Consider the following 18,544-nt stretch of genomic DNA (forward strand, 5'->3'; position numbering starts at 1 on the left):
TTTAGTATTTTTAAAGAACAGTTAAATGATCAAATCCCTAAAGATGCAGCATTTTCCCCTTTCTTTGCCCAGGAATCTGTTTTGGAAGCCAGTTCAATGATTACTACTAGGACATGGAATTTTGATATCCATTTGGTCCTGATTTACACCAGTATTTTAAGGCTGCCAACAAGAAAGTCCAGAATTTCAGGCAGCCAAAATTCCACAAGAGACAACTGTCTTATTTTATAGCTTATGAATTTGGGGCTTAATACGATTTTCCACTAACAAGTTCTGTACCCCCTCCAGAGTGCTAAAGCCGGTGTGTAGATCAGCAGAGTAACACAGAACACATGAGGCAAGTTAATATTCAACTTGAAGGAAAACTGCAAATTATATTGTTTACGTAGGAAAAAAGCTCTCTAGTTGAAAGGGCTGACATATGATTTATTGCAAACACTTAACCAGCATGTTCACATTTTCACTCTCAACCCCATTGTAACAGTCATTTGGTGGTGGTGTGGCATTTGTTACAGGATTAATAAAGTCATCAATTAAAAATCCACTAGATGCTGGTAAGGAATAGTTCTAAATACTTCATGTCTTCTGCTTTTATTAACTGTCCAGAAGAAATGCAGAATCCTGTCCAGAATGAGTAATAAAATCACAGGCAAATAACTTAAGGAAGAGTTAGACAGTCAACTTTTTAAGCATAAGTAAATGAAGAACCTGGTTAGTTAAAAACAACAACATTTTCTCAGTTCCTAGAAATAGTTCTGTTGTAAAACCAAACTTCCACGTATACTTAGGAAAGAAAATCAGTACAGCATTTCTTCATATGCTCAAAGTAATCTTCTGAAGGAAATCAAAGAGAGTATAAATATTGGAATGCTGAAATAGTAATTATTATTATTTTCTAAGAAAAACCATGAAATCTTCCTCCCTGGATGCTATGAAGAAAAGTAGACATGCATCCAACCTTTAACATTTAAGTATTCCATGCCTAAATGACTTGCCCTAGGATTCCAGGCTTGTCTAAAAACCTTCATGTTTCATACAATTTCTAATATACAATTGATAAAATCAGCATAGGAAGTCTTAGGATTATTTATCTCCCTGCTTCCTACAGTGTTTTCCAGTCAAGAGAAATCAATTATCTTACATAATTTTACAGATGAAGCTTACTGAAACACACACACACACACACACACACACACACACACACACACACACAAACACACACACGCACACACAATGGAAATATTTCTATAGCTGAATCCCACACTAACCACTAAGAAAACTGCACCTCATGCCCTCTGGATTTGACAGTAGAATCCTAAGCTCTTATCCAAAGCCTGACCATGTTGCCTACCCTGGATGATTTCTGGACCATCATCAGCAGGGTGTGTTCTTTCCTGGAAGCGATAAGAATCTTGGATGGATTCTCGGGCTCACCAGACAGAAGGAGATTGCATAATCCATGAGCATCACACAACAGCACTACGTTTCTGAAACAGTAGCTGTACAAAACAGAATTATTTTAACCAGGTCACCAAACTGCTCCACCTAATGACAGTTAAAACTAAATATCAGTATGAATAAAGGGAAGAAAGACTTCTGACCTCCATTCTTAATTTTTATAGTAGAAATATTTATATAAAAAAATCTTCATTTCGAAATATATTGCTAAATTACTCTATGAAATTCATCATTAGCTAATAACATAATTTTATCTATGCAAAACTATGTAACTGACACAGAGTGGATAAATTATTTCTCACCAAAAGTTACTGTATCTGGAGGAAAATTAAATGAAGATATACACATACAAATTAATCTTCAGAGTTTAATGTCTGTACCCATACCATGTTACAAGACAGAGCTTTGAAAAAAATCATTCTATTTCTAAAGAAGGCCAAGGAAACATGTCTTAGGTGGCAGCCAACCATCCATCTATTGCTTTTATCAATACTTGCCCTCTATTAAGACATGCATTTCTGGTTAATCAGGAATAATTCTTGTATTTGGCACATGACCAATTTCATTCTTAATTTCTCATCAGATTTCCAAAAGACAGCATATTAAATTCGGGTTATGGCCAAACTCCACAAGTTTGGTACCTGGGGCAAAGTGGAGACCTGCGTCTCTAATATATCAGCTCTGCAGAAAACTGCTTCATTTAAAAATTTGTTTATCCTTCCAAATTTCCCCTCTCTGTTACTTTCTGCCCTACACTCATTATTCAGTCTTCACCAATTTGTCTTATAAATAGTGGTATAATCAATCAACTGTCATGTGGCCAGAATGCAGTGTACTTTACTTCCATTTGTTTTCCTGTAAACATTTTGGCAATCAGTCAAGTTCATCGCGTCCTTTGGCAATGTAACCATACAGAAAATCAGGTATGGCAGAATACACACTATTTAATATATATATATACAGTCTTGAGTCCTGAGAGCAAAACATAAAGGTTAAAAGCCAGGGTAACTTCTCATTAAGGCTGGAATAAATTTGATGAACTTAAACGAGGGGGTTCTAAAAACCCAGACTAAATTATACCACTCACTCGTACATAAATGAACTCAATCTCGAGAAACTTGCTTGGGAATGTTTCGTCCAATCATTCACGACCAAGGGAGAGCAGGAGCTTGACATCACAGTTGTTTTATATTTGAACTTCATCTGCTGCTTTAAGTTCATGGCGGGTACCCCTCAGCTGTGTTCCTAATAACCCTCCATCCGACAGCAGTGGAGTCATGACGGGGGTCTGCGCAGTCAGTAGGGAAAGGGATGGAGAAAAACTGGGAGTCATGGCTTCCGGCAGAGAATTGTGATGGTAGTGAATGGGGGAGTGTGGGTATTTCTGAAGTACCTGACCCAGGGTTATGGTTGGCATTCTTGGTGGCACTGCTTTAATCCCAGGCTGGGCTACTGCTGTTATCAAAGGTGGTGGAAAAACAAAAGATTTCTCTTTTGGAATGTCAGGCATATGTAAATGCTCATCCTTTAGTTTTGCAATATCATTAAATACTGAGGCAAGAGGTTGGAACTTGGGTTCCCAGCTGAGGAGACAATCCCAGTGATAGCTGCTTTTGACATCATGATCAGAGTTTCTCTGGGCTGAAGGAGCTGCACATCCCACTTCCTGATCACCCGAAATAAAGGTGACCTCTTTTCTGATGTCAGCCAGGATGCCTTCTTTTCCCTCTCTCTTCTTTAGCGGCGGGAGTAACACATTATTTTGAACATAGGTTGCACCACAGCCTTCTCCTTGGTCTCCTTCCTCAAATGGATGGTTGGCATCTGCTATTTCAGTGGTGACCACCACATCAGTTTCTCCAGACAAACAGGAGAGCTGGTCTGAGTCCCTTGGGATTCCTGAATCTGGCACCCTGGACTCCCGATCACTCAGAGCTGAGTCAGAGTCCTTTCTGTAAGGGTGATCGTTGATCCTCTGGATTTCCTTATCTTCTGCAGTTTCTCCTTCCACAGAACAGTGGCCACTGGAGTTTGAGTGCCTGTACAGATCTGCAATGTCCTTCTCCATGATTCTTATTAAACTCAACCATTCAGGCATGGAGTCCACGGGCACCACCTCATTCCCGTACTCATTAGTGTCCTGGAAGGGCTGGAGCACAGTGGCTTCCCCGGCTGGTCTCAAATGGATATCCAAGGATGACGATGTTTTCTTTTCTTCATAATTGTTTACTGCATCTTTTGGTTTATGTCTTAAAATCAGCACGAGGAGAATGAAGATGAGTAACAGAAACGCTAAAAAGGAGACTATGAGACTGATGGAAAAGCTGCTAGCGGATCCTGCTGAGTGTTTTCCTTCCAAGGAGAAAGACACATTCACAAAAACAGTACACGATGCAAACTTGGAGTCTGGTTTGGGGCTACGAGCAATTATTTTCATTTCAATGGTGTCTTCTTTGCTGACTTGACTTTTTATTAGGGGAAGGGCTCGACTCAAATAAATATTTCCAGTAGTTTTATTTATTGAAAAGAAAGGAGATGGGGTTTCGAGGGAGTAAAGAATAACTCCGTCGATACCAGCGTCTCCATCTGATGCTTCCACTCTGCCAATCAACTGCCTTACGTTATTCTTTTCGGGGAGGTTGAAAAAATATTGATCCTGAGTGAAAATGGGTTCAAACTCATCTATTCCTTCAATATCCACCCAAACCATTATGGAGGCTGTGGAGTCCCCCTTGTCTTTTGCCTGAACTGTGAGGCAGTATTTTTGGTCATTTTCATAGTCAAGGTCTTGCTTAGCATGAATATCCCCTGTTAAAGGGTCAATGAGGAAGAGATCACGGCCGTGAGGCACCTCGGGAGGGACAGAGCAGGGTGATACAATAGAATAGGTCAGTTCTCCATAAGGACCTGTGTCAAAATCCAAAGCGTTTACAGAACAGATGGTGGAGAAGACAGGCCGATTTTCAGGAACGACACAGTTTAAGCTGGGGAACATAAACTGAGGTGCATGGTCATTGTCATCAAGGACACTGATGAACACAATTGCAAAAGAAAAATGCTTCTTTTCTTTATTAGAAGCTTGGACGGTTAAAGTGAATTTTACTGTTTCTTCATAATCTAGCAGTTTAATCAAATAAAGAACTCCGGTTTTTTCTTCCAAGCGAAAATGCCCCTTCTCATTTCCAGAGAGCAGGTGGTAGGTGATTTCTGCGTGGGAAGCCACGTCGCGGTCATTTGCTGAGACCACAGTGATGGGACTCCCTGGAGGGGTGCTTTCTTTGACGTGGGCATGATACTCCAGGCTGCTGAACGTAGGGGGGTTATCATCCACGTCGAGTACTTCTATTGACACGGTGGCTGAGGAGCTCAGTGGAGGGCAGCCGTGGTCAGACGCCAGAATGACCAGCTTGTGACTGGCGGCTGCTTCTCTGTCCAGGCTGTGATGCAACACCAGATAACCAACTGGCTTGTAAGAACCCTCGGAATGAATGAAACTTGTCTCCACGTGGAAGCTGTTCTGTGAGTTACCACTGATGATGGAATATTCAACGTGCATGTTTTCACGGGTCCAGTCATGGTCAATGGTTGAAAAGGTGACAAGTGTGCCTCCAACTGCGGTGTCTTCACTCAAGCTAAGGTTATAATAGTCTCTTGCAAACTCAGGGGCAAAATCGTTCCTATCTTGTATTTCTATCTCCACTAAGGTAACAGCCCTCAGGTCAGGAATTCCGCCGTCACTGGCTTCAACAAGAAATCGAATGGTTGATTTTCTATCCAGAAGTAAGACAGGATTGATGGTAAATATTGTGCCTGAAAAACAAGACATAAATTTTCAACATGGTGAAATAAAATTTTCATGTTTCTTTTAGTCAGCAAATATTCACTAATATGTAAAATTATTTGTTTAGTTGTGTTAAAGTGACAACCAAGAGTAACTCCAAATAGAAAATTTAAATTACTACATTTATACTTTTGTAACACTTAAGATTCAGAAATAATATTCACTCTATTGCATATGTGTGCTACTTGAAGATGACCTTGCCACAAATTTTTTTCAATTTTATTTTTGTATTTTATATAAAAGTAATTTTATATTACTTTTTAAAGAAAATGTACTCTTATTTAATAATATATACCTCAATCTATCACCCACAGACACATGTATAGAGACATTCTGGCATAAAGATATTTATTCTGAAAACACTGGATGACAATCATTCTAGTCAAATGAAAGTAGTCAATATGATCATGTAGGTTACAACTACTGCTTAATTCTAGAGATGTCTTTCCTAAAGCTCTTGGCTAATTCAGCCAGTGGATTTTTCCTCTATTGATAAAATATACTTAATACATTTATCATTTTAAATATAGAAATATATAATTTGTATATGTCTGTAATGGTATTTTTCTAAGGTAAAGATGTGTTTTAAGGATGGTCTCTAAGAAAGAATACAAAATGCTATCATTTAAATGCCACATTTCAGTTAGAGTGAACCATGAACTAAACTGACTGGGTAATATTTAATATTTTAAAAAGATTCTAATCAAGAATCTGATCGAGTCTTATTGTGAAGTTTGTTGATAATGCAGAGCAAGGAAAAGTCCCACCAGCTGTGTGGGGACATTGCCTACCTCTTCCTGTCACAACACTCCGAGGGCCTCAGACTGGTGTTCTGTGACTAAATTCTCCCTTTAGGTAATCCTGAGGTTCTTTTTTAAATTGAGAATATAATTGGCATAAAATTGTATTCGTTTCAGGTGCACAGCATAAGGATTCGATATTTGTGTATGATGCAAAATGATCAGCACAGTAAAGCTAGTTAACACCATCACCCAGAGGCTAACTTTTAAATCAGCTCTCACTCGTGAAATGATGCAGTGGTGGGTGGAGACGGGGACACCCAGTGTGACACGTCCCAGGCCCTGCTCTTTTCTGGAGTGTGCTCTGCTAGGGACAGGGCTTTGCTAGTTGTTCATCTTTATCAAACTTAGCTTGAATGTCTACTCCCTGTTAACATTTCTCTATACGATGCTTAACCTTTCTACACTGGATGCATCTACCTGCCTGAATCCATTTCACAACCGCAAATGTCTTCATCTCTGATAAAAATTCAAAGAGCCTTGGAAGGCGTCAAGTACACCAGAACATCCTCAATGATTTTCACTTTGGAGAGATGCTCAAATCATTTTCCTTTTTCAGTTTTTTGGGTCCTTGTTGAATATACGATGCCATGACTGAACTTCTTATACTTGGCTTGGGGAAAAAAAAGCTTCCAAACTCTGGTAACATGAAGTTCTCCATTCTAAATGAACACCTTCAACTTCATTTTGATTCTTGTTGGGAACTGGGATAATTCACTGGCCTGATGGACTGGTGTTTACTCTGTTGAGGTCCCTGAACTTCTGCGCATGTGCCAGCATTGAATCAACTCCTTTGGCTTTCCAGCCATTGAGATGTTGGAGGAGAGAAATGGAACAGGGATTTGCTACCACAGCATTTGACGTGAAAAGAAATAGGAAGGGGGTGTCTATGATACCAGTGGGTTGGGGGGATGTCCTATTTTAGACACATTTGGAAAGGATTCCTTCCAGTTTCCAGCCTGTAGCTCTAACCTATGAACACTAAAGCCACTCCAAACAACTCACCATTTGTAGGATCAACTGAAAATGTCTTAGAAGAGGGAAGGATCCTGTAGGAAATGTTCTCGTTGCTTTCCACATCTGTGGCCGCCACGGTCAGCACCGGGTACCCCACAGGCACTGATTCAGGAACAGTGACCTGGGGGAAAAGGAGAGAGATGGACATTGTGCTTAAAGGCTGTAGCTCTTTTCATGAGCGGGGCCAGAACACGAAACCATTTTATTCATTTTGCTTACGGAAAATACAGAGAACCTGACTGTGTTAGGTGTATTCACTTACAGCATTGCCATAGTAGGAAGATTGTATTAGTAGTTCCAGAAGTCAGGAAAAGAACATTTAAAATTTTTCATTCAATTTTAATCTTTATTATGAAAAAAATTTCCTTCTGAATTATTTCTGCATGGTAGAGAATAACTAATATGTTCACTAATGTATTATTACACTGTACACTGGATAATTGTGTACAATGGATAATTTAACAAGCCTTCACAGAAGACCATTACTGAGGTTAGTTTTTTCTCCTGTCTTTACAGGTCAATCTTGCATTTGTCACATTCAAAAGTCCTGGGGCCAATTTTCAAGTCCTTAACTGAATGTGGTCAATTGTCCTTACTTCTGTAAACATATACTATGCTCCAAAATCTACAATTTCCACTTTGCAGTTTTCTTCATGATTCTTTTCTGCAAAATGTTAATCAATATATTGAAAAACATGCCTAGGAAAGAAAAAATTTTACCAAATGAACTGCAGATAATCCAAACTACCTGATTGTCTTATCTGTGGGTTTGCAAATATCAGGTGAGTTCCAGTTATTATAAACAACTAGATCCCAATCCCTCAGCACTAGAAAAATGGTGACATAAATTCATATGATGACATGTGATACATATTTAAGAAACTGAATGACAGAGTCAATCCCATATGTACTTCTATCCTCCATGTATTAAACACAAAACTCTCAGCATCCTCTTAGGCAGGGAAAGCAGTGAATACTGTCTGTCGAAATCAGCCTGTTAACAGAGGTAGGTTGACATCACTTCCTAGTCTTTTTAGTTTGGGCTACGGTTTCAGCATCCCTTTAAGCTCTTTACCTGGTAAGAGTCTTGAGAAAACACTGGTGCATTATCATTGATGTCCAGCACATGGACGATGAGGGTCCCCTCGGTGTGATGCACCAAGTCAGAAATTTGAACCTGCAGCTCATATTCAGTAGCCTCTTCAAAATCCAGCGTTTTCACTAACACCACTACTCCTGTGTTCCGATCAACAGCAAACTTGGTTCCAGGATTACTCTCTTTGACGAAACTAAAGATGAAAGCTGGATTCGAATCTACATCATGAACTGATATCCGAGTCACAATTACACCAGGCAAAGAATCTGAAACAGTCAGGACCAATGTCAGTCCTCATTAAAATTCATCCTTTGAAATACTTTTCTTTAATAGCTCAATCCAAGCATTTTTATTTTAAGTTCAACATGGTTTGCCATTTCTTGGCATGATTTCTCATACAAGACTCGTGACGAACAAACAAAAAGGCTGAAGAATTTATAAGCCCAATAAAAGTGAAAATTTACCACTGAGTAGGGAACTGAGGAGGGAGGGTAGATTCAATTTTTATATTACACTTTTCATCATCTGTTTATAACACAATTCCAGGACCAAGACACATTCTAAGCCACTATCTAGTTTCTGTATCCAAATCATATATTCATGGGGGATGTGCGTTGGGAACATTACGACTCAAAACGTTAATACAAAATGTAAAATTTTGAGAAGTAGGCCAGATTTAAACAAAAATATTTGGATACTGAAGTTAGAGATAGATATTTAGTTCCTTGTATTTATTTTTGTAAAATAATTTCTTCTGAGTGGCACATACTGGTTCTTTCTCTTAAAAATCTGACTTTCAAAATTATCAAAATTATCTATAGAAAGTATACATCATACTAGTAATGAAATCAGATCTCTAATGTTATTCACCAAAAACAAACTCACAAAATAGATGACACGGTAAATGTCTCACATGCCATGTGTGTTCTCGACCCTAAACCGCCATGAAAAGGACTTTGTTTTGAAGCTGCTAGGGTACAGTGCAGGTGCATAGAAGATGCCAAGACCTTCAGAATAGTTCCACTGTGTGTGAGAGTCCTAATTTTCATCTTTCAAGTCTGAGTATTCCAACCGCATCTGACCTCATTTAGCATGTTTTGATTTATTCAGTTTGTCCTTATGCTGTATTTACACTGGGCACATTGCTGCATTTTGATTCCAATGCATGTGCTTTAGAATAGTACCTTCAGTAAAAGCCAATGAAAATAGATGAAACAAGTGAGAGGCAAAAATGAGCAATTTTTTTTTTATTGGTAGGCTATTTTAGAATATTTAAAATATTCGTAGATATCCTTTTATGGAGAAGTTTCTGGAATACAGCCCTCTGTGAGATGGGATGTTTATAATTTGTTCAGAAATGGAACATAACAAAATGTTAGGCACACTTTAGGAATATGTTGGATATTAAGAGTGAAAGGAGAGAGGCCACTGTTTGCAACTTCAACTCTAAAAAGCTGGGTTGGGTTTGACCAACAGTACAGCTGTTGACCATAGGCAGATTTGAAATCATAGACTACTGAGTCCTCACACAAGCCAGAGACCCAAGCAATTAAGATTAATCAGCATATCACGTAAAATTCTGTATTTTCAACCTCTACCATTTACATGGTAAAAATTTTCTGCAATTGTTGATGTTCAGTTTATACTAGAGGAAAATGGTAACTTTGTGCAAGGAACACCCAGCTCCTCCACTTATGACTTGTCGTTAGTGTCCTGCACAGACTGACAGAGTTATCAGCCCAAGAACACCGCTTCCTCGCAGGGGAGCTTCAGGGTGATCATCACAGTCAACAGAAGATGCTTCTTCATGGAGTAGAGCTCACTTTTGAGAAATGTCCATACACAAAAAAGAAGCTATGTGGAGTGGTGGTTTGACCTTGGGAAACTGGCCTCCCGCTGATTTGTATGCAAATCCCAACTTTTAACATTTAACTCCTTTGACATTCGCTATTTAACTTTTGACCATCATTTTTTATTCTGTAAAATGAAGGCAAAAACTATTTATGTTGTGGTTGTTGAGAATCGGAACTCATAACTAACATAGCACCTGGTTGAAAAAAAAATGGTAGATAATAATATACAAGTTACTCAAAACCACTATGTTGAATCACCACACTTACTTTCTGCAATTTCCACTGCTTCAGAGGGGAGAAATTCCGGAGCATTGTCATTTGTATCAGTCACCTGTATCTCAATCACACTTGTACCAGAAAGCCTGGGTCTCCCTTTATCTGTGGCTTGCACAATCAAGCTGGTTTGGAAAAGAATTGAGGAATGTTATCCATCATCCAGAGAATAAGAAAACAACATGAATATCAGATATCCAGTTGAAAATTTAAAAATGAGCTGACTAGCTACTTTTATTTCTCCCTCTGGCTTTTCTAAATGGCATCACTTAAAACTTATTTTATAAAATGGTAGCCTGAAATTGATCTATTTTGGGTATATTTAGGGAATCAAATCCAGTGAGCCACCAGGGGGTCATGAAGTGCTGAAAATGAACGAACTCTTTCTGGGAGACACAGGGTAAAATTCAGTCCTTCCCTACTAAGAACAACCTAAAAAGTAAAACACCAAAACCTGCTCTTTGGATAAGTGGACTGCCTCCACCCCGCCACACATGGCCTGAATATTGCTACATATTTCCATTTTACTGCACCAACAAAACATAGAGCCACTAAAAGATTGCTTTGTATTGTTTTTTTCAGATCCAAACTGCACGTCAATCAAAATTGTAGAATCAGAACTGCAGAAAGGGCACTGCCATGAAGAATACACATACGACAGATGTGTAATTGACTAGGACTGTAAAGCAAAGTTCAAAGTCCATGATCTGCACATAGTGATCCAATCTCTCTTGGATGATGGTACAACCAGTTATTCCAGCAACCAACTTAGAAACCTTATTAGCATTTTCAACTTCTCCCTTTGTCACCACCTTAACAACACCCAACTAGTTATGAGTCTTATAGATTTTATTACCTGAATATCACCTGGATCAGTGTCCCCATCTACTTCACTCCTACCTTCAGAGCCTCAGATGGGCTAATCGGACATCCTGCTTTACAGGAACTGAAAGGTTTCCTGACATGGGACTTTATTATTTTTTTAAAAGCAGGACAGTCCCAGACAATCTAGGATGCATTGATCACTGTAGCCCCATCCCCTCATCATTACCTGGCATGCTGTGTGTTCATTATATCTTTTCTCCACTGGAGTGTTTGTTACTCACCAATCTTCCTACTGCAAGTCTCATCCGATTTCTATTCATCCTCCACATTCAACTGTTCTATCTAAAATCTCGGTTTGAAAATTTGACTCCCCTATTTAAAACCTTTCTTTGGCATTTCATGTCTACAAGAGGGTAGTCTAAGCCTTGAGCACACACGCATGACCTGCTACAGCCTGGCTTCTGCCTGGAATCCTGTCCCTACGCCCTCACATCTCTGTAAGCCCTCGCTGGCCTCTCATCTGATTTCATGTCCCTCTCTCCATCGCATAGCACCTGGTACGCTCTTCTTCACCCTGTCTTCTTAATGATTTATTTGTCTGCCTCTCCCATTAGTTCTTTGAGGGCAGATGTCTAGCCTTATTTGATTTTCTTTAAATACATGTTGAGTGTTGGTTTCTCAGAATTTATCCAAGATCATAAATCGATTAGATGCCAGAGCCAGATTCCAGCCCAGGTCCTGGTTGACAGGAAAGCTTGCACTCTTCTATACGATACTCTTCAACATGCCTCTCTTACTGTGTGTCTATCACACCCTAATGTGTAATCATTAGCTTTGCACTCCCCTCTAAACACGATGACTTCCAGGAGGACAGCTGACTAATAAAGCAAGCTGTCAGTCAGAAGATGATCTCCATTTCACCAGTGGAATTAGTATCAGTCAGTTGGTGATACTATCTTTTGAGAAACCAGGTCATGGAAGTGGACATGTTGTTAGCTTACCTGATAAGTGTTCTTAATCATCCAACTTTAAATTTTAAAATGATGTAAAATAAGCATTAACCTTTTGTTGGGTTGAATTCTGGTTAATAGCAAATGATCACCGCTTACCTACCATTCACAAAGCGCACAGGCTGCCTTCTGCACTGTTGGAAGCTGGGACATCAGTAAAAACAACTACTTGAATTTCACATTTCCTGAGTCTAGGAATAATTCCCCATGGACAGTTTGTTTTGTTAGCATGAACGTAAGTCAGGTACATATGGAAAAATTTTACTAAAATAATCAACTCATAATGTTCTCTGCCCCTGCGGCGTGGCCCTCCCCAATGTCATACTGAAGTCTCAGCCAAGACATCAAAGTTACGGCTCTGTGGGCTTTTCCACTACAGCCCTAACCGCCCTTATTTTCACAGTGTTATGATTTCAGAGGTCCTATGTAATGCCTACGTCAGGTTAAAAAAGTGAGAGTCTTTGATAGAGAGAGACATACGATTCAATTTCAAAACAAAAGGACAAGTAAAAAGTTTCTCAGTGGCTTGAAGAACAAATGAAAAGTAATGAAAGTAGATCCCCTGAGATTCTACACATGACTTCTATGAGACTTCAAGTTTTCTGTGACGGCTCCTTGGCAGTCTTTGTATAACTATTGGTTGTGGCCAGTCCAACTGGCTCCGTGTTCCAGGACTGCTGTCCTGATTAGGAAATCAAAAGAGACTCTGCATGAAACCGACCAGATGAAACCAGTCTCATTCTAGTTCAGAGCTTACTTCTATCTCCCAACGATGGGACGCTTCTTTTACCATGTTAAACTTTAAATGAGACTTCGGCCAGGTAGGGTCTTTTCTGACTGCCTTAATACTGAAGATGGTGGTAGAAAAATTTTCAAAACTCTCTCTCAACACTATATTAAGTGTCTCCCAAGAGTTAAGTGTTCCTTCTGAAATTCGAAGAGAAACAAAAGTATCAGCCAACATCGTAACACCTCTCAAAGGAAGAGCTCTGACTTCTGGCTATATCTACACAGGTTTTATTTCCTCTTCCTCTGGAGATTCTACTCTAACGATGGCAAAGGAATTTAATGTAAGGTATATGTTAAGGCTAAAAAGAAAATGGGAGAAGGTATTAGTGAGTGGAATGGGTGAGAAGTTTCAACAAATTTCGGGAAAATGCAAGCAGATTGAGGGATAGTTACAGATTAGTGGATCAGCAGAAACTATGGAGTAAAAGATATTCTGCATTTGGAGGGAGATAAGAATGAGAGAATGAGTGAGAAACAGATTTGACCCCACATAACCAAGGATAAGCTCAAAACATGGCAAAGGGCTGTGTGAGATACTGGGCTAAAAATAGGGATTTCAAAATTGTAGAATAGATAAACAAGATTATACTGTATAGCACAGGGAAATATATACAAGATCTTGCGGGTAGCTCAGAGAAAAAAATATGACAATGAATATATGTATGTTCATGTATAACTGAAAAATTGTGCTCTACATTGGAATTTGACACAATATTGTAAAATGATTATAAATCAATAAAAAATGTTAAAAAAAAGAAAGATTATTTTAAATTCAAAATACAGAACAATCAAGTCCCCTTGCCCATTTCTCTTCAATCCCAGGCAAAACTATGTCCGATGTTCATACTCAGGGTGAGCAACACTAAGAGACTGTCCCTGGAGAATAAAAACCCCTCCCAAAGGGAAAAAAAAAATCTCTCTATACACTGTCATTTGTATGTCATCCTGCAAAGCAGTCAAGTTCCTCTCTAGCTCATCTGAAAGCCAAGTGTGCTGGTCAGTGAGTTCCACAAGCCCACAGAGAGATTCTGACTTCACTGTTGCCTTGCTCAGAACCAAGGATCATTAGTTACTTACAGAAAGCCTCCAGCATGGAAAAGAGAGCATAAAATAGACAAAGGGAAGAAACAGATCCAAAGGAAACAGAGATGTTGAAAGTGCAAAAGACAATGTAAAAACAATTCTAAGATAATGCGTAACACAAGAACACAATGCTGTGGAAAAGCTGAAAGATGAAGGAAGAGCTTTTGGAAATTAAAAAAATATATATATATAGTATCCCAAAAATGTTAAACTAAAAAACAAAAATAGAGAAAGTTTAGAAGGTTATAATTAAGTGAATCTCCCAGAAAAAAACGGAACAACAAAAATAAACCCACACACAAGAAATGGAAAGTAGGGAATGAAATATCACTGACAAATGATGAATTCTGGCAGTCCAACATTTGATCGTCAAGAGCTTCCTCATCACCAGGCAATGGTCTCTCTCCAGTTGTGGACCTCAATATTATAAACCTCAGAATGCTTACTCAGCCTTGTTTGAAATGAAAAGAAATTCTAGGTCACAATGGCATCCATTGAGAAATCAACAGAGGAAATAATCCTACCACATGTTTGAAAATGAACACTCGAAGGCTACCATTTTGGCCCTCGTTCACAGACAGAAGTTTACAGCATTGAGGAGGACTTGCATTCTGGTGATGGCAGAAGGGAAAATGAACAAAAGCCCTGTTGGAACACTGGCCAAATAAGGCAAATTTGTGATTTGAGTTGAAATCTATACATGTGATACTTCTTTTTATCATAAATTATAATTCCTGTCTCTGAAATTTATGGATGCTACCTAGGACAGGAATTCATAACCATGAAGTTGTTTGATTTCTGGAACCTGCGGTGTTCCTGGTACATATTTGTTATAGGACATTTTATTTCCTCACTTAATCTGTAAAATGTTTTTGTTAATGCAAGTCAATCTGTTGACTTCAGTTTTCGATTAACCTTACAGTTTCATATTAATCAACCTACAAATACAATAGTGTGTACTTTATCTTGTTAGAAAACAATTTGGGACAAGTCCATTCCCTGCAAACTCCTTAAAATAAGGAATATTTTTTGCAGATTCTAATCCAAACACATTCTGAAAGCTTTTCCTTTCATGTAGTCCAACCTCTCTCCTTGGTTTCCATGAAACCACCTTTTCCAGGTTCTGCTCCTATCTTTCTAGTCCATAAATCTACTTTGCTGGCTCCTTTTGCTCTGTCTGGCCCTCAAATGGTGATAATCCCCCAAATTCCCATTTCATATGGTCTCCCTAGGTAATTCCATCTTACACATTTTCCCTGGATGAATCCCAAATCTAAATCTTGAATGAAGATCTCTTTCCTGAGCGCCAGATCATTATTTTTAATTCCCAAAGATGTATCTTTACTTCTGCTCTTGCACTGGCCCTTTAAACTCAAAATGCTTAGGAAAAAAAAATAATCCAATCCCTGTCGAGTCTTCTTCTTGCTTTTCCCACGTGGAAACTTCAGAAGCATTTACTACCTCCTCCCCTTGTTCCTATAGATTTCGTGTCTGAATCAATTAGTAAGTATGACCCCTCCTTGAATTCCCACAGCTTCTTCCCCGTAACAGACCTCTCACAGCTGTGGTTTAGCTTAACCAGTCTGTGTGATGCTGGTTCTCTGTCCTGCAAGACATCATCACCAGACGTCTTTTAAAAATAAAGATCTGAACATGCACTCAATGCTGATAATTTTATATAGCTTACAGACTAGAGTACAATTTCCAGTATATGGTATATAAGGTCCTTCAAAACTTGCCTGCAACCTACCAGCCTCTCTTTTGTTGTTTTGCTTTGTTTTTCACATCATAGGATGAGATCCCCCCCCCCAGTTTTATTGAGATATAATTGATATGCAGCACTGTATAAGCTTGAGGTATACAGACAGCATAATGACTTGACTTACACATACTGTGAAGTGATTACCATAATAATAACCTTAGTTAATATCCATCATTCGCATAGATATGGAAAAAATTTTTTTCTCTTGTGATGAGAACCCTTAAAATCTCCTCTCGTAACAACTTTCGTATATACCATACACAGTCATCATGTTGTATATTACATCCCTAGTACTTATTTATCTTACTGGAAGTTTGTGCTTTTTGCCCATCTGTCTCCTACTCTTCCACACCCAGCCTCTTTTTTCATTACCCCACACTCAGCAGCTTCTCAGGTGCACTGTACCACTTGTTACTTCCAAATGCACCGAATGCTTTCACATATCCATGCCCTCCCTCATGCTTTCTGCCTTGATGTCGTCATGCCTGGAACGCCTTTACTCCCTTTTCCATGGGGAACCAGCAGACTGGAGGTCCAATTCCAGCCTTGCTGCTTATGAGTCATGTATTTTGGAAAAAATAATTAACATTTCAGCCCATTTGCTACCTTTAATATATAACTGCTTTTTTATTATTTCTTGCACAGTCATAATGAGAATTTGGTGGAGTATGAGTTTAGCATTGCTCCTGGCAATAAGTGCTCTTTGACCTTGAATATTTCTCCTACAGAAACTGAATTTTTAAACGCTTAACTCTTAATTTGCCTATGACCTTTTTGTTGTTCACTTTAATTTAAAGTCCCTCAAAAGACTAAAAAATCTCGGCCCTAAAGTGTTACAAGACTCACACGAATATTGATTACCAGCTTAAATAGTAATAAAGTCTCCCCACATCAGTTATAAGTCAGGAAGAAGAAAGCAGTTATTCAAATCCCACTTTTGCAGCTCATATATGTCCTGCCACAATTGCTGGTTGGAACTTAATTGCTATAATTATTTTAAGTTTCAGAAGTTTTTTTTTCGTTTTGTGTTTTGTAAATAGACAGGTATACGCCCTAAAGACTCATTCACATGATACAGTAGGAAGCCCTCCCTGCTAGGACCATTCACACAAGCAAGAATCTCAGTTCTACATTTCCTAGCTGTGTATTCTTGGCAAACAGCTTTACCTCTCTAAGCTTTAGTCCCTCACTCTGTAAATCTTAAGTCTGTTATGACAATTCAACACGTAAAGCAGGTGCTCTGTAAATGGAAGCTATTGCGATTATTAATATGCTTTATAGTATTTATAATTACTTTATTATAAATACAAATATCATTATCATGTGTATAATATATAACACGTAATATATAATTATAAAATAATATAATTATAATATATAAAAATTATAAATATAATTATTACAAATAATAATTTTAAATTATTGATATAAAGGGACTCATGTGCCTTTATATCCCCAGTTTCATGCTTGGTAACTAATTTTTTAAATTCAGAAATATCAGCCAGACAGAACTTAAGGTTTATTTTATTATCTGTCATCATCTGCCCACTGAGTTTCCCTATATGTGGTTAATATGAGAACTAAAAATTATTTACTTTTTATTTAATGCATTTATATTGAGTAGAACCATAACTGACAATATCTTTCCCCTTCTCCTTTTATATTGTAAAACACAGGGCTGGAATTGGGAAAATCTTCAGTCAGACAAAATAGCAAAATTCAAAAGGTTAAAATAAAGTTAAATGTTAAATGATACCATTTCCAAAATCTTCACTAAAGGTAGAGCAGGCTGGGGGAAATCATTCTATTTTTCTCATTACCTGAAAGATCGGAGAAAGAACTAGAAAGGCAGAGAAGCCACACATAGCAGGAGAGGGGGAAAACTTAGAGAGATGGAGGTTCAAATTGTTCCTGTGGTGACACTGGAGACAGCCTGTGTGTGTGTTTGTGTGTGTGTGTGTCTGCATCTGTATCTCTACATCTGTGACCATGTGTGTAGATTTCAACTTCTCTCAGTCCCTGCTTCTCCCAGGAACTGAATTCTTCATGGGGACTCAGAGAGGGGCACTTTAAAATATTGGGACCAATTTAAATGTTGGGAACATTGAAATGATGATGCAAATAAGAAAAAGCTGAAAGACTTATACATGGAGAACTACAAAACATTGACTAAGGAAATTAAAGAAGACTTAAAAAAAATGGAAAGATATCCCATGCTCCTGGATTGGAAGAATCAATATTCTTAAAATGGCCATACTGCCCAACACAACCTACAGATATAATGAAATCCCTATCAAATTACCCAGGACATATTTCACAGAACTAGAACAAATCATATTAAAATTTATAAGGAGTCACAAAAGACCCAGAATTGCCAAAGCATTACTGAAGAAAAAGAATGAAGCTGGAGGAATAACTCTTCCAGACTTCAGACAATACTACAGAGCTACAGTAATCAAAACAGCATGGTATTAGTACAAAAACAGACATATGGACCAATGGAACAGAATAGAGAGCCCAGAAATGAACCCACAGACTTTTGGTCAATTAATCTTTAACAAAGGAGGCAAGAACATACAATGGAATAAAGACAATCTCTTCAGCAAATGGTGTTGGGAAAATTGGACAGCAGCATGTAAATCAATAAAGTTAGAATATTCCCTCACATCATACCCAAAAATAAACTCAAAATGGCTTAAAGACTTAAACATAAGACAAGACACAATAAATCTCCTAG

The 18,544-nt window shown here is 38.3% G+C and overlaps 1 protein-coding gene across 1 annotated transcript in view; it reads right to left on the minus strand.

Annotated features, from left to right (window-relative positions):
• Positions 1-419: 419 nt before the first annotated feature.
• DCHS2 (dachsous cadherin-related 2) overlaps positions 420-18,544 on the minus strand; it is a 227,978-nt gene continuing 209,853 nt past the window's right edge. Inside the window, exons 18-21 of the mRNA XM_032466667.1 lie at positions 10,333-10,463; positions 8,192-8,478; positions 7,105-7,237; positions 420-5,268 (exon numbers count right to left, since the gene is read on the minus strand). Coding sequence (XP_032322558.1) covers positions 2,645-5,268; positions 7,105-7,237; positions 8,192-8,478; positions 10,333-10,463 — 3,175 coding nt within the window. The 3' untranslated portion in view covers positions 420-2,644. The remainder of the gene's footprint in view (positions 5,269-7,104; positions 7,238-8,191; positions 8,479-10,332; positions 10,464-18,544) is intronic.

Source organism: Camelus ferus, chromosome 2, assembly GCF_009834535.1.
Source record: "Camelus ferus isolate YT-003-E chromosome 2, BCGSAC_Cfer_1.0, whole genome shotgun sequence".
In the NCBI taxonomy this organism is placed as follows: domain Eukaryota; kingdom Metazoa; phylum Chordata; class Mammalia; order Artiodactyla; family Camelidae; genus Camelus; species Camelus ferus.